A 14,343-nucleotide genomic window follows, 5' to 3' on the forward strand; every position below is an offset into this window, starting at 1 on the left:
GCATTACATGAAGAAGAAGGCAGCAGCAGGGTTGGAGGAAGGCTGGCTAACAGTCTTCGATATGCAGATGACACAACCTTGCAAACTGAAAGTGAGGAGGACTTGAAACACTTGCTGATGAAGATCAAGGATGCAGCCTTCAGTACAGATTACAGCCCAATGTAAAGAAGACCAGAGTCCTCACAAACTAGCCAGTAAGTGACCACTAGACCAGTAGGTACATGGAGGAAAGAATGAAGCTTGCTTGGATCCATCATCAATGCTCATGGAAGCAGCAGTCACGAGCTCACTGATGCATTGCGTTGGGTAAATCTGCTGCAAAAGGTCTCTTTAAAAGTGCTGGAAAGCAAACATGTTACTTTGAGGACTAAGGTGCACCTGACCCGAGCCATGATATTTTCAGTCTCCTCCTACACGTGGGCGAGTTGGGCATTGAATGAGGAAGACCACTGAAGAAGGCCCAATGCACTTGAATGACGGCGCTGATGGAGACACGGACAGCACCGCAGACTGCCAGAAGAACAGACGAGGCACAGCCAGACTACTCCTAGAAGGGAGGAGGGGAGACTTCATCTGATGTACTTTGGACATGCTGCCAGGAGAGACCAGTTCCTGGAGAAAGACATCCTGCTTGGTAACAGAGCGGGGCAGCGAAAGGGCAGCCCTCGGGGAGGTGGAGTGACATGGTCTCGCAGTATTAGAGATCTTCATGCTTAGAGAGCAAAGGGAAGTTAAGGGGCTTATGATGGACTCAGTATCAGCTTTGGAGTCCTTGGAAATCTAAAGGTCACAGTTGCTTTCAGGAGGAGGACGGGCAGTGAGTCTGGGGTTCTAGGTGTGGGCATCAGCTGGTTGGCTAGACACATTCTTTCTAGGTACAAATTGCTTATATCCAGACACGTTCTAAGGAGCCCCGGTGGCACAGTGGGTTAGAAAATGGGCTGCTTTCTGCATAGTCAGCAGTTTGCTCAGCGCTACGAGCCCTCCTGCCGTCTTAAAGACCCACAGTCCTGTGTTTCTGCTGGCTGGGGGTGTTGTGGCCTCTCGGTTACTTCACAGAGCTGCGCCCTGAGGGCTCAATGGAGTCCCACCTGGGCTGCATGGCGACCAGAGGTGGGGTCCCTACGGACGAGGAGCAGGCGACAGGGCCAGAGAAGGAGGTCATAGGTCATGATGGTTGCACGGAAAGGACTGGATCCACACAATCTGCTTTGTCCGAAGGCAGCGGCAGGCACCTAAGCGACCTTCACTTAGTCCCCTCCATCACCACCAAGCGAATCGCAGGTGGCACCTGTGATGAGGACCACGGTGCTGTCATCCAGTTTGGGCTGCACCAAGGTGATGCTCAGTGGGACCCATGACACGCCGGTGCGCCACCAGCGAGCCCACCGAGCCCCTGCACTGACTCACTGTAGACGTTTTCTTCTTGTCAACAGAGACTAGTCACGGCATTGGCTCCTCCCATAAAAAATAATTTTAAAAAGATTTATAGTCTTGGAGAGCGAAAGGGGCAGGTCAGCTCTGTCCTATGGGGTCGCTATGAGCTGCCATCGACTCAATGGTAGAAAGTAAGTTGGGACACACTGTTCCTGGAAACAAACTGTTTACCTCCTGACCTTGGCATCCCAGGAAGGCGTGTTGACCGTGCACCCTTCCAGCCACAAAAGGTGTCTCCATGTTTGAAAAAAATTAAGAAAAAAATTTTTTTTCATCTGCTAAATAGATACCATTTCAACAAGTCCTAAGTGTCCAAGTCAGGAGCATTGATTATGTTCTTCACGTTGTGCAACCAGTCTTACTCTCCGTTTCCAAATCATTTCACCCCGATCCGCGCGAACTCCGCCATCCCCGAGCAAAGACTGCCTTCTGATGGTAAGGAAAGTAAGCATTTTCGTGACCTCCTGAACTACCCTGGCTCCCAGACACGTGATCTATAGCTTGCCAGGAGCCATGCTGGGAGTTTTGAGAATTCGTTTTGGAAGGAGGCAGCTGATGAGAGAGGGCTCAGGGAGAGCGCATCTGTGGCACCTGGGGCTGCAGCGTCGTTCACCTGGGGGTGTTCCACCTCCCACTCGGATATCTCCAGCCCGATTCTGGGATGCGGTGAGAGCACAGGGCTCTTGGGCATCCAGTCACAGACCTACTCTAACCAACGTAAGCAGAAGGAGGAGGTCTAGGATGACTCTGGGCACGTCTCAGGGTGAAGGGAAGGCTTTGAATAGCCATTTCTGGATATTCCTGCAGCTCAGCTGAGGCCCCCTCCCCTCTGGAGGTGCAGGGGTTAAGTGCTTGGTGCCAACCTGAAGGGCGGGGGTTCAAATGCACCCGTTGCTCCATGGGAGGAAGATAATGGCAAGCTACTTCCAGAAAAATTGCTGTCTTGGAAATCCTACGAGGCAGTTCTCTCTGACCGATAGGGTTGCTAGCACTAGGAAGCGACTGGGGAGCAATGGTGTTTTGTTTCGGGGTTTACCCTAGTATGTACTCCCACCACTTGTCTGTCAGTCTGTCGTGCTGTGGTGGCTTGTGCGTTTCTGTGATGCTGGAGGCTGTGTCACTGGTATGTTAAATACCAGCAGGTTCACCCACAGGGCACAGGTTACAACGGAGCTTCCAGACCAAGAACAGACCATAAAGAAGCAACAGGCTGTCCTCTTCAGAGAGTAGCCCACTGACAACCCGATGCACAGAATCTAAACAAACACGCTGTCAGCTCCGGAAGGCCTAATGAATACAAGCAGAACAGTGTCAGGCAGAGTGCTAGAGAAATGGGCCTTTGGGTCCGAAGGCATTTAACATATGACTGAGGAGGAAGAGCTGCCTTCTCAACAATGAGTTGACCACGATGACATGAGAGGGGTAAAGCCCGTGGGAGTAATGCCTTTTCACTTGCTGAGGGGGCACAACTTAACAGTTGCAAACATCAATTAATAATCGGAACTTGGCATGTAAGAAGTATGGATCTAGGAAAGTCAGAAGCCATCAAAAATGAAATGGAAAGCATAAAGATCAATATCCCAGGCATCAGTGAGCTGAAATGGATTAGTATTGGCCAGTTTGAATAGAAAACCATATATGGTTTACTATGCCGGAAATGACACAACGAATAGGAGTGGGCTTCTGTCCCTCATCTCAAAGGACAAGGTCTATCTTGAAGTACAATGCTGTCTGTAATAGGATTATATCTGTCTGAATTCAAGGAAAGTCAATCAATACAACTGCTGCTCAAATTTGTGTACCAACCACGAAAGCAAGTGATACAGAAATTGAAGTATTCAGAAACTGAAGTATTCTACCAATGTCTTCAGACTGAAATTGATCCAACATGCCGTCAAGATGCATTGATAATTATTAATGATTGGAATGCAAAAGTTAGAAACAATGAAGAAGGACTAGTAGTTGGAAACTACATCTTGATGATAGAAAAGGAAGCTAGAAATTGCACGATAGAATTTTGCAGGACCAATACCTTGTTCATAGCAAATACGTGTTTTTCTTTCTTTTTTTTTCTTCTTTTTATTCCCCACCCTCCACAATCTCCCCGGATAGATTGCATTCCCCACCCTCCGCAATCTCCCCAGATAGATTGTATTCCCCATCTTCCACAATCTCCCAGGATAGATTGTATTCCCCACCCTCCACAATCTCCCTGCATAGATTGTATTCCCCACTGTGGTAGTTACATAATCTGTTATCAATTTGAGACTGATGAGTGAAGGGGTGGAGTTTATCTGTCAATCAGATCGCAGCTTGATGACCATATTTGGAGGTGCTAAGGATATAAACAGTTCCCTGGAGGCAGGACACTGACTCAAGACACTGGCTTACTCCCTGTGAGACATTTCTGCAGACAGGACACTAGAGCCACGTGGAGCCCCCTGACAGCCCTGAGATACCTCTACCGCCACTGGATCCACAAGGCTTCCACTCACTGGCCTGTGATCTTCCTGCGCTTGGCATCATTGTTTGTGTTTTGTGAGTCTCAAATACGTGTTTTTCAACAACACAAAAAGCAACTAGACTTCTCCAATTGACTACATCTGTTGGCAGAGATGCTGGAGTAGTTCGTTATCAGAGCCTAAAACCAGGCCAGGGGCTGCCTGTGGGACAGACCATCAATTGCGCATATGTAAGACCAGGGGCTGACTGTGGGACAGGCCATCAATTGCGCATATGTAAGACCAGGGGCTGACTGTGGGACAGGCCATCAATTGCGCATATGTAAGACCAGGGGCTGACTGTGGGACAGGCCATCAATTGCGCATATGTAAGACCAGGGGCTGACTGTGGGACAGGCCATCAATTGCGCATATGTAAGACCAGGGACTGACTGTGGGACAGGCCATCAATTGCGCATATGTAAGACCAGGGACTGACTGTGGGACAGACCATCAATTGCGCATATGTAAGACCAGGGACTGACTGTGGGACAGACCATCAATTGCGCATATGTAAGACCAGGGACTGACTGTGGGACAGACCATCAATTGCGCATATGTAAGACCAGGGGCTGCCTGTGGGACAGACCATCAATTGCGCATATGTAAGACCAGGGGCTGCCTGTGGGACAGGCCATCAATTGCGCATATGTAAGACCAGGGGCTGACTGTGGGACAGGCCATCAATTGCGCATATGTAAGACCAGGGACTGACTGTGGGACAGACCATCAATTGCGCATATGTAAGACCAGGGACTGACTGTGGGACAGACCATCAATTGCGCATATGTAAGACCAGGGACTGACTGTGGGACAGACCATCAATTGCGCATATGTAAGACCAGGGGCTGCCTGTGGGACAGACCATCAATTGCGCATATGTAAGACCAGGGGCTGCCTGTGGGACAGGCCATCAATTGCGCATATGTAAGACCAGGGGCTGACTGTGGGACAGGCCATCAATTGCGCATATGCAAGTTCAGGTTGAAGCTGAAGAAAATGAAAACAAGTAAGTCCACAAGAGCCAAGACAGAGCCTTGAACTTCAAGAACAGATCTGACTCATTGGACACTAAGGACAGAAGACCTGAGGAGCTGTGGGAAGGACATCAAGAGTGTCACACATGAAGAAAGCAAAAGGTTATTTAAAAGCCGGGAAAGAATGAGAAGCTCCAAGTAGATGTCAGGAGAGACCCTGAAACTCCTTCTTCATCACAGATCAGCTCAGGCAAAGGGAAGAAACGATGAAGCCACATTGCTGAGCAGAACATGTCAAAGGGCAGCCGCAGAGGACAAATATGTAGTGAAATGTGTGAAGACCTCGAGTTAGAAAGCCAGAAAGGAAGAACACACTCGGCATATCTTCAACTCAAAGGACTCAAGCTTGTTCCCTGCACCCTCCACCCCCCACCCCCCCAGTCACTAGTATGCATAGCTGCTGGCCCTGGTATAAATGAACTCTAGTAACTTAAACTCTTGGCTCACCTTTGGTGCAATCTTCCACTCAGGGGGTCTGACCCTGGGCCTGGGGGAAGGAGAAGGGTCAGGGAAGCAGCCCTGACACCCATGTGCCCAGGGAGGGTGAGGCGATCTCACAACCCCTGAAAGAAGTCGGGGGGGTGTTGTCTAGAGACCTCTGAGTGGTATTGAATGACCACGCACAAACCTGGTGCCCGCCAGCCCAGGAGACTGGGGAGATGGCAGCTGCATGCATCGAAGCCATGCCTGTCCAGGCCTGTGGGTGGCGCCACCAGGTCAGTGTGGTGGGAAGTGAGTGTGGTCCCTGGGCACCATCTCTTCCATCTTCAGGGGCCGTGGCCTTTTGGATGGTGGCTGAGGACCCGGATGGGGACACACTGACCTACGGGATTAGAGGCCCCAAAGTCTACTTCTTCTCTTTGAACTCAAACACCGGGGAAGTGAAGCTGGCCAGTCCTCTGGACTATGAGGTAACGGGGAGCAGCCTGGGCAAGAGGAGGAGGTAGCGGGGGATGGGATGCCCTGCCTAGGCTTCCACCCCGCTCAAAGCCCTTCTCCCTCTCCTGCCGCAGACTGTGATCCACTTTGCGGTCACCATCTCTGTGAGCGACGGCCACAACCCAGTGGTGAGTGGGCTGGTGGGGGAGGAGGTTCAGTCCAGGGATGAGTGAGCCACCCCGCCACCCCACGTGCCCCACTTCAAGCAGGCAGAGACTGCCCCAGGACCTCAAATGAACGTCTTGTTATCAGAATTATGCCTGCCTACGATTTGAATACAGCAAACCGGAGCCCAATGCCGCCATTCTCGTTTCTGTGAAGGACTCACTTTCAATGCCCATGGCTGACGATTTCTGAGATCTGCTCGCACGTGAAAACCGTGCCTATGGGACTGGGTCTGGTTTATGACCTGGATGCTGAGGTTGGGTGTTTATCTCGAACCTACTCCCAAGCCCCATCTGTCTCAGTGTCCCACAGCTGCTGTGACACAAACACCCCGCGTGCTAGGCTTGGAGAAGAGCTTCTTTACCCACATGTCTGGGGGAAGGTCCCATTTGGCTGGGTTATGTGGATTTGTTCCTTGTTGGTAGCCTGGTTGTGTCCTGATTCCCTGGTGATTCTCGTGTGTGTGTGTGTGTGTGTGTGTTATTGTTGTTGTTAGGTGCGATCGAGTGGGCACCGGCCCATAGGGACCCTATGCACAACAGACTGAGATACTGCACGGTCCTGCGACAGCCTCACGCTTGTTTCCTATGCCTGGGCCCATTGATGCCACCACGGTGTCAATCCACTGTGTGTGTGTGTAAAATCTACTGTGGGACATTTACAATGTCCTGTAAAGTAATTCCGAGGGGATTCGCTTTAGAGCCCACTCTGCTCAGGTAAGGAGCCCCGGGTGGCACAGATGATGAAGGGCTCACCTACGAACCAAAAAGTTGACAGTCTGAGCCAATGCTTTGCCAGCAAGGCCTGGCAGCCTCCCTGGAAGTCCCTTGGAGCACAGTTCTCTCTCCCCCTCTCTCTCTTACACACGCATGCACATGCACACGGAGTCTCTGTAAACTAGAATCCCCTCACTGGCCCCTTGTTTGTTTCTCTTTCCCCTACTGGAGTGTGACTTAATGAACGTAACAAAGAAATGGCTGTTTCCCAAAGGCTCTGTCTACATCCACAGGCACGGAGGTCAGGATTCAAAGACACCTTTGTTTGTTTTGGGTGGTGGTGGAGGGATCATCATTTAATCCATAGTTTTAATTACCTGGATCTTCAGGAATACATTCACTCTCGGAGACTTTCAAGCGTGGCAGATCAGGCAGAAGCCCCCTTTCCAAGTCATCACAGCTCATTCTCACGCCCCACGTGTCCACGGCCCAAGGCTGGCCCACACCTCTTGTGAACACGTAGGTGCGCGCATGCCTGCACAGGAGAAAGAGTGCCCTCCGAAGCCCACGGGGCAGCCTCTTGCACAAACCCCACGTGTTGTCTCCGACCCACCACCCAATGCCTGGTCCTTGTGAGCTCTCCGTGCCTGCGCCCAGAGACAGCTTTCTGGGTTCTCCCGCTGTGGGCCTCGGGGCAGTTCACAGCTGTGCTCCAGGGCAAACCGAGCCCCGAGGGACAGTTGTGTGATGGGCTGGGCCCATGTTCCCTCGAAAACACACACGAAGCAGATTGCCTCTTGATAACGACAACGTGTCGGACAGAAGGATGGAAAGGCGGCAGCTCTGAAGGAAGGAGGATTCAGGAGTCACTTGTTCTAGATCTGCAACTTCTCTGGAGTTCAAATGACCATGGGTCTTCGTTCTTCTTGGGTTCTGACCACCTACTTGTGATTTTGTCGACTCAACTAAAACTCATTTGTAACCCCCAAATCACCATGCACGGTGCTCATACTACACGTGGACAGACCCCACAGAGCAGGAAATCAGACTCGCTCTGCATGCATGTGCCGGCGGCCGCGGAACCAGGCACCGTCTGCTTTCTTGTTTCAGCTCTCAGACTGTAAGCAAATGGCCTTTCAGGGGCTCGGGCAGCAGTTCTCAACCTGTGGGTCGTGACCCCTTTGGGGTCAAGGACCCTTTCACAGGGGTCGCCCGATTCATCACAGTAGCAAAATGACAGCGATGAAGTAGCAATGAAAATGATTTTATGGTCGGGGGTCCCCACAACACGAGGAACTGTATGAAAGGGTCGCGGCATGAGGAAGGTTGAGAGCCACTGCTCTTGGTACTGGCCCGTTTCTGTTGCCGTTTTTACTTTGTCAGCGATCTTGCCACGTGGGAGGCCCCCGTGTGACCCCGACGTGTTGGCTAGCATTCCTAAGGGTGAGAAGGTGTGCGCCTTACAGGGAAAATGAGCGTGCTCCATAAGCTTCAGCTGGGCATGAGGCGCTGCGCTGTCGGTCATAAGGTCACTGCTAATGAACCCACGGTGCAGCGCATCCGGGCTCAGGCCGGGCACACGCACAGAAGCTGCTTTGGGACGCGTAAAAGCAGCATCTGCAGCGTGTGCTGGAGCGTGACAAAGGAGATACACTTGGGGCTTCAGGAGACAACTGATTACACGATGCCTACCTAGCTGCCCTCCTGAGTGGCCATGCCACCTTGCCCTCCTCGCCACCCTCTCCTGCTTGACTTCTCACGAACTCAGTTTCCAGACACACCTGGATTTTTCTCACCTGCAGGAGGAGAAGCCCTTGCAGGTGCTTGTGGAGGACAAAAATGACAATGCTCCTGTCTTCGAGAACACCACCTTCTCCATCAGCATCAATGAGGTAACGAACGCATGTGTGAAAAGGGGTGGGTGGGGGTGGCGGAGGGGTACCAGCCTCCACAACCGAATGGGTCCTAAGGGGCAGTTGTGTAATTGAAGAGTGCATTAAAGAGACACCAGGCAAGGGGGCACGGGCTCACCTCTTCCATACAGACTGGAACCAGAGAGTGGGCCGGACTTCAGGATGGGTGGTCGGATTGCTCTGGATGGCAGACAGCCTTCAGGCAGACAGCCTTCAAGCAGTTGACCTTCAAGCGTCTCGTAGGAACCATGTGCTTGCAAGCGGCATCTTAAAATTGGCATTATTATGGGGAGGGGGCCATTGTGGGGAGAAGGTGACTGGGATTTATCTCCAACTCACGAGCATTTAGGCCTCTCTCCACCAGAGTCTCAGCCTCCCAAGCTCTTTAAATATGAGTGTTGAGAATTCCTGTGCGTGTGTGTGCATGCGTGTGCACGTGCATGAGGAGGCCTATCAGAAGCCCTCTGCGTGGAAAGGACCAGAGAGGGCCATCCTGGGATAGCTTCGGAGGGAAAACCCAGGGCGAGGGGGAGGAGAGCGTGATCTAACTCTCTTTGGTGAGCAATCATACTGCATCAGAATGCTTTGAGTGATGAAAGTAAGCAAGCAAGCAAGGAATTTATATTCCCATGCATCAGAAAAATTTAGAGGTACTTTGGCTTCAGCTCTGGCTGAATCCAGGTGCTCAAACCAGGGCATCAAGAAGAGGTTCCTCTCCACCTCTCAGTCTGCTTCTCTCGTTGCCTCTGTCCTGGGAGTGAATGGGAGGGAGAGACCTGGAGGGGGTGGTGAGAAAAGTGTCCCCACCTGCTGTAGGTTTATATCCCACGTGCTTTGCAACTCAATGGGAAGAGACCCTCTGTCGCTCCATGGTGCCAGTCACAACTGCAGGGCTGACTTTCATTGGCCCATTTAGGGTCACAGGTCCACCCTTGGACCAATCAAGGCTATGAAATGCTACCATTCGCTAGGTTCACATCACAGGCCTTCCCAGGAAGAAGCAGTCCATGGGGAGCGGGAGTGGGTGGGAGAAGTTCCCCACAGGTTGCTGGTCAGCAAGCCCAACTGACGTGCTAGAATTGCCACGTGGTGTGGAGACCTGAAGATGTGGGGTCTTCCCATTAGGCCAGAGAGGTTCAGACAGTCATTCCATGTGTTCTGATGTTACACCTACTGTGCACCAGGCGCTCTCTTAGTGCTGAGGCTACAGGAAGATCAGGACAGACCTGTCCTTGGTCTTCAGTGGCTCAGTCTTTAGGGAAGAGCAGGGGCTCCCCAAGAAGACATAGGAGTAAGGGCTCAAGTAGAAAGAAAATGTTTTGCAAATGATGAGGGCAACAAGTGTACAAATGTGCTTGACACAATGGATGGATGGATGGAGTGTGCTAAGAGTTGTACGAGCCCCCAATAAAATGATATATTTTTAAAAAGACATAGAATCAGCAGGATGATATCAGATGGCAGCTGTGAGCTAGCTGTGTGGCGAACATAAAACAGTGTAAAGTGAGATATCAAAAGAGATAGTGTCTGGGGTCTTAAAGGCTTGAAGGTGAACAAGTGGCCATCTAGCTCAGAAGCAACAAAGCCCACATGGAAGAAGCACATCAGCCTATGTGATCATGAGGTGTCAAAGGAATCAGGTATAAGGCATCATCATAAAAGAAAAAATCTTACCATAGTGAATGAAGGGGGAAGTGCAGAGTGGAGACCCAAAGCTCACAGAGGGGTCTAGGGGAGGAGATGAGTCAGTCAGGGTGCAATGTAGCACCAATGAAGAATACAACTTTCCTCCAGTTCCTAAATGCTTCCTCCCCCCTGACTCCCCTACCATGATCCGAATTCTACCTTGCAAGGCTGAATAGGGCAGAGGTTGTACACTGGTGCAGATAGGAGCTGGAGGCACAGGGAATCCAGGGTGGATGATCCCTTCAGGACCAGGGGTGTGAGGGGCAATACTGGGAGGGTAGAGGGTGAGTGGGTTGGAAAGGGGGAACCGATTACAAGGATCTACATGTGACCTCCTCCCTGGGGGACGAACAACAGAAAAGTGGGTGAAGGGAGACTCCGGATAGGGCAAGATATGACAAAATAATAATTTATAAATTATCAAGGGCTCATGAGGAGCGGGGAGGGAGGGGAAAAAAGAGGACTTGATGCAAAGGGCTTGAGTGGAGAGCAAATGCTTTGAAAATGATGAGGGCAAAGAATGTACAGATGTGCTTTATATGATTGATGTGTGTATATGTATGGATTGTGATAAGAGTTGTATGAGTCCCTAGTAAAAGTTAAAAAAACAACAGAGTAAAGTGGAAGATGGTGGCTGGGGTGGAGGCTGCTTGAGGCGCAATGTCCAGGAAAGGTTCTCTGAGTAGGTGATCGCTGAGTTGAGACCTGAATGGTAAGAAGCGACGGTCCCTAGGGAGTTTCAGGAAAAGATGTTCCAGGCAGAGGACCAGCCAGGGCCCAGGCTCGAGGTGGGAGTGAGCTTGTAACACTTGAGCTAGGAGGGGAGTGTGGTTGGAAGATGGAGCGTGTGGAGCAGGTGAAACCAGAGAGGTGGGCAGTGGTCTGAAGGCAACGGGACCCTGGACACAAGCGGGGCTGTATTCTGGGCAGAAGGGAAGCCCACCAATGGGTTTTAAGTATGAGCACGAGGCAGTCTTTGGCCACCATGTGGAAGTCCCAGGGCCAGGCTCAAAAACCCAAATTCACTGCCATCAGTTGATTCCAACTCATAGTGACCTGACAGAGGTTTTTTGGGTTGGAAGTCTTCCTGGGAGTGGCAGACGGCCTCACCTTTTTCTAACAACCCCCAAGGGCGTTTGAGCAGGGAAGAGTCCACCATGAGCTTGGTTGGAACAGTCTCTTATCTGGGTCTTTGCAGAGCAGATGCCAGCCAGGTGGAGGGTGGGCTGTGTGGGGAGAGAAGGCGAGGATGTTGGCCCTCTGCCTGCAGAAGCCCCAGCCAGCCAGCAGGTGAAGGGAAGGGCTGGGGGTCGCCTGTCAGGTGCTACCATGCTCCCTGTGGTTGAGTCAAGGAAGCCGACTCAAGGAGGTGGTTGACGAGGAAGTAGAGATGGATTTATACTGACAAGTGACCAATCCCTCTTCACAGACCCTGCCGGTCGGCTCTGTGGTGACCACTGTGTTGGCTGTTGACAAAGACACGGGGTTTGGGGGCTTGGTGGTGTACTCCATAGGGAAGGTGAGTATGAAAATGCGGGGAGGACCAGGATGAAAATGTGGGCACTGACCACTCCAGGTGGCCACCAGGGGGCAGCATCTCCCCAGACAACCGCAGAGGCCTGAGTATAGTGAGGATGCTGTGAGGATGGGCCAGGTCTTGTTCCCAAGCCTTCCTAGGACCTCATCTGAGTCTTTCCCTCTTTCCTTCCTTCCTTCCTTCCTTCCTTCCTTCCTTCCTTCCTTCCTTCCTTCCTTCCTTCCTCCCTCCCTCCCTCCCTTCCTTCCTTCTTGCCTTCCTTCCCTCCCTCCCTCCCTCCCTCCCTTCCTTCTTGCCTTCCCTCCCTCCCTCCCTCCCTCCCTCCCTCCCTCCCTCCCTCCCTCCCTCCCTCAGGCTCTCTTTTTGAGCCTTATTTTCTTACAGAGGTTTCCCACTGGGGAATGTGTCTTCTTCCCCCTGAACTATGTAGGCCCTTGGTGAAGTTTCGTGACAGTCCGCCAGGTGGCAGGAGCACGTCTGACTTTACAGGCTCCGAGAGACTCTGGGTCTTGTCCAAAGTCACACAGACAACAAGGGGTCTCTGAACCCAGCTCTCGTGATGCCAAATTCGCTAGTTACAGCTCCCGTTGATTGAGCACCAACTTCCCATGTACACGCCTGCTGGGTATGTCATCGCAATGAATACTCCTTCCAACCCACTAAGCTGGTCGCCTAACTTCATGTCCCAGACGCTCAGAGAGGCTAGATGACTTGGTTACGGTCAACGACAGAACTGAGATTTGAACTCAACTCTCTCAGAGGCAATATGTCCTATGGGATTTGAACCCAAGTCCTCAGGAACAATATGTTCCACGGGAGCCTGATCTCAATGTGCTCTGCTCCAGGTCATACCTGACACTGCGGGCAACCAGCACCTCTTCAGTATCCTGGCCAATGGCTCCATCCTACTCAACGACAATCTCAGCTACAACAACAAGAGCGCTTTCTACCAGCTGGAGCTGAAGGCGTGTGTGAGTAGGGTGGCCACAAGGGGCCCGAAGGGGCATAAGGAGCTGTGGCCCTGGGTCACAGAAGGGTCTCCGTGTCTCTTCTCAGGACTCAGGAGACACGGGCATGGATGATGCAACCATCCTGTGCTCCCCCACCGTCATCTTGTCCATCACGGTGATTGACCAGCCTGACCTGGACCCCCAGTTTGTCAGGGAGGTGTACGTGGCCTCTGTGATTGAGAACGCCCCCAAGGTGTGCAGAAGGACCTGCTGGCATCTGGGTTGAGGTGGAGGGGACCGAGGAAAGGCTCTGGGTCCTGACCTAGCCTCCTTACAGGGGACCTCTGTGCTGAAGGTGGAGGCTGTGGACAGGGACAAAGGCATCAATGACCCTATGACCTACAGCATCTCCAGTGAGAACGGGGTGCCTCTAGACTGGGATCTGGGGCAGGGGCAGGGTGGGGCTTCTGTCAGTGCCAATGGTGGCATCTGTTCCGCCTGTTTCCTTACTAGACTCCACAAGGCCCGGCTGGTTTGCCATAAAGTCCGACGGGGTCATCATCGTTAATGGCTCCATAGACCGTGAGCAGCTGCTGAATGAGGATGAGGAGGTGCAGGTGCAGGTTACGGTGAGTCCAGGCTTCATGGTCCCTGCTGGACCCCTACTTCCTAACCTTTGACCTTTGATCCCAGCTCTCCCTAAACACCGGTTCTCTCTGCCCTCTGCCATTAGGCTACTGAGAAACAACTCAACATCTATAGGCAGGAAGCCAAGGTGAGCATCTGGGTCACGCTGAGGGTGACAGATGCCAATGACCACAAACCTGAGTTTTTCGACTGCACCTTCCTGAACTGCACCTTCACACCCGAAGAGGCCCAAGTCAACTTCACTGGCTTTGTGTATGAGCATGCATCGGTCCGCATCCCCATCGAGAACCTCACCCTGATGGCCTACGACCCAGATAAGGTAGGCAGGGGAAGCATGGCAGTGGGCAGTAGTTAGCATGGGATGGAATGCAGAAGGCTGAGGGAAGGAGGGTGGTTACCTGTGAACTATAGAGCCTGATTGAGAGAACAGGATGTGGGATGTGAGGATGCCCAGGGTGGAGACAGAATGATGATGTACAGCTTAGGGACCAGAGGTGGAAATGGGAGTTTTGGGTGACCATGGAGATATTGAGTAATGTTGAGTTGGTAGACAGTATGGTGTACAGGGTGAGTCTAGACAGTGGTGAGAGTGATGTTGAGTTGGTAGATGGTATGGTGTACAGGGTGAGTCTAGACAGTGGAGAGTGATGTTGAGTTGGTAGACGGTATTGTGTACAGGGTGAGTCTAGACAGTGGTGAGAGTGATGTTGAGTTGATAGACAGTATTGTGTACAGGATGAGTCTAGACAGTGGTAAGAGTGATGTTGAGTTGGTAGACGGTATTGTGTACAGGGCGAGTCTAGACAGTGGAGAG

General features: G+C 51.9%; 1 protein-coding gene across 1 annotated transcript in view; it reads left to right on the plus strand.

The window, feature by feature from the left end:
- CDHR2 (cadherin related family member 2) overlaps positions 1–14,343 on the plus strand; it is a 47,981-nt gene that overhangs the window by 9,725 nt on the left and 23,913 nt on the right. The window contains exons 3-11 of the mRNA XM_075542726.1: positions 5,747–5,886; positions 5,989–6,042; positions 8,601–8,687; positions 11,824–11,913; positions 12,777–12,902; positions 12,988–13,134; positions 13,219–13,294; positions 13,395–13,510; positions 13,615–13,848. Of these exons, the coding sequence (XP_075398841.1) occupies positions 5,747–5,886; positions 5,989–6,042; positions 8,601–8,687; positions 11,824–11,913; positions 12,777–12,902; positions 12,988–13,134; positions 13,219–13,294; positions 13,395–13,510; positions 13,615–13,848 (1,070 nt within the window). The remainder of the gene's footprint in view (positions 1–5,746; positions 5,887–5,988; positions 6,043–8,600; positions 8,688–11,823; positions 11,914–12,776; positions 12,903–12,987; positions 13,135–13,218; positions 13,295–13,394; positions 13,511–13,614; positions 13,849–14,343) is intronic.

Source organism: Tenrec ecaudatus, chromosome 2, assembly GCF_050624435.1.
Source record: "Tenrec ecaudatus isolate mTenEca1 chromosome 2, mTenEca1.hap1, whole genome shotgun sequence".
NCBI classification, from domain to species: domain Eukaryota; kingdom Metazoa; phylum Chordata; class Mammalia; order Afrosoricida; family Tenrecidae; genus Tenrec; species Tenrec ecaudatus.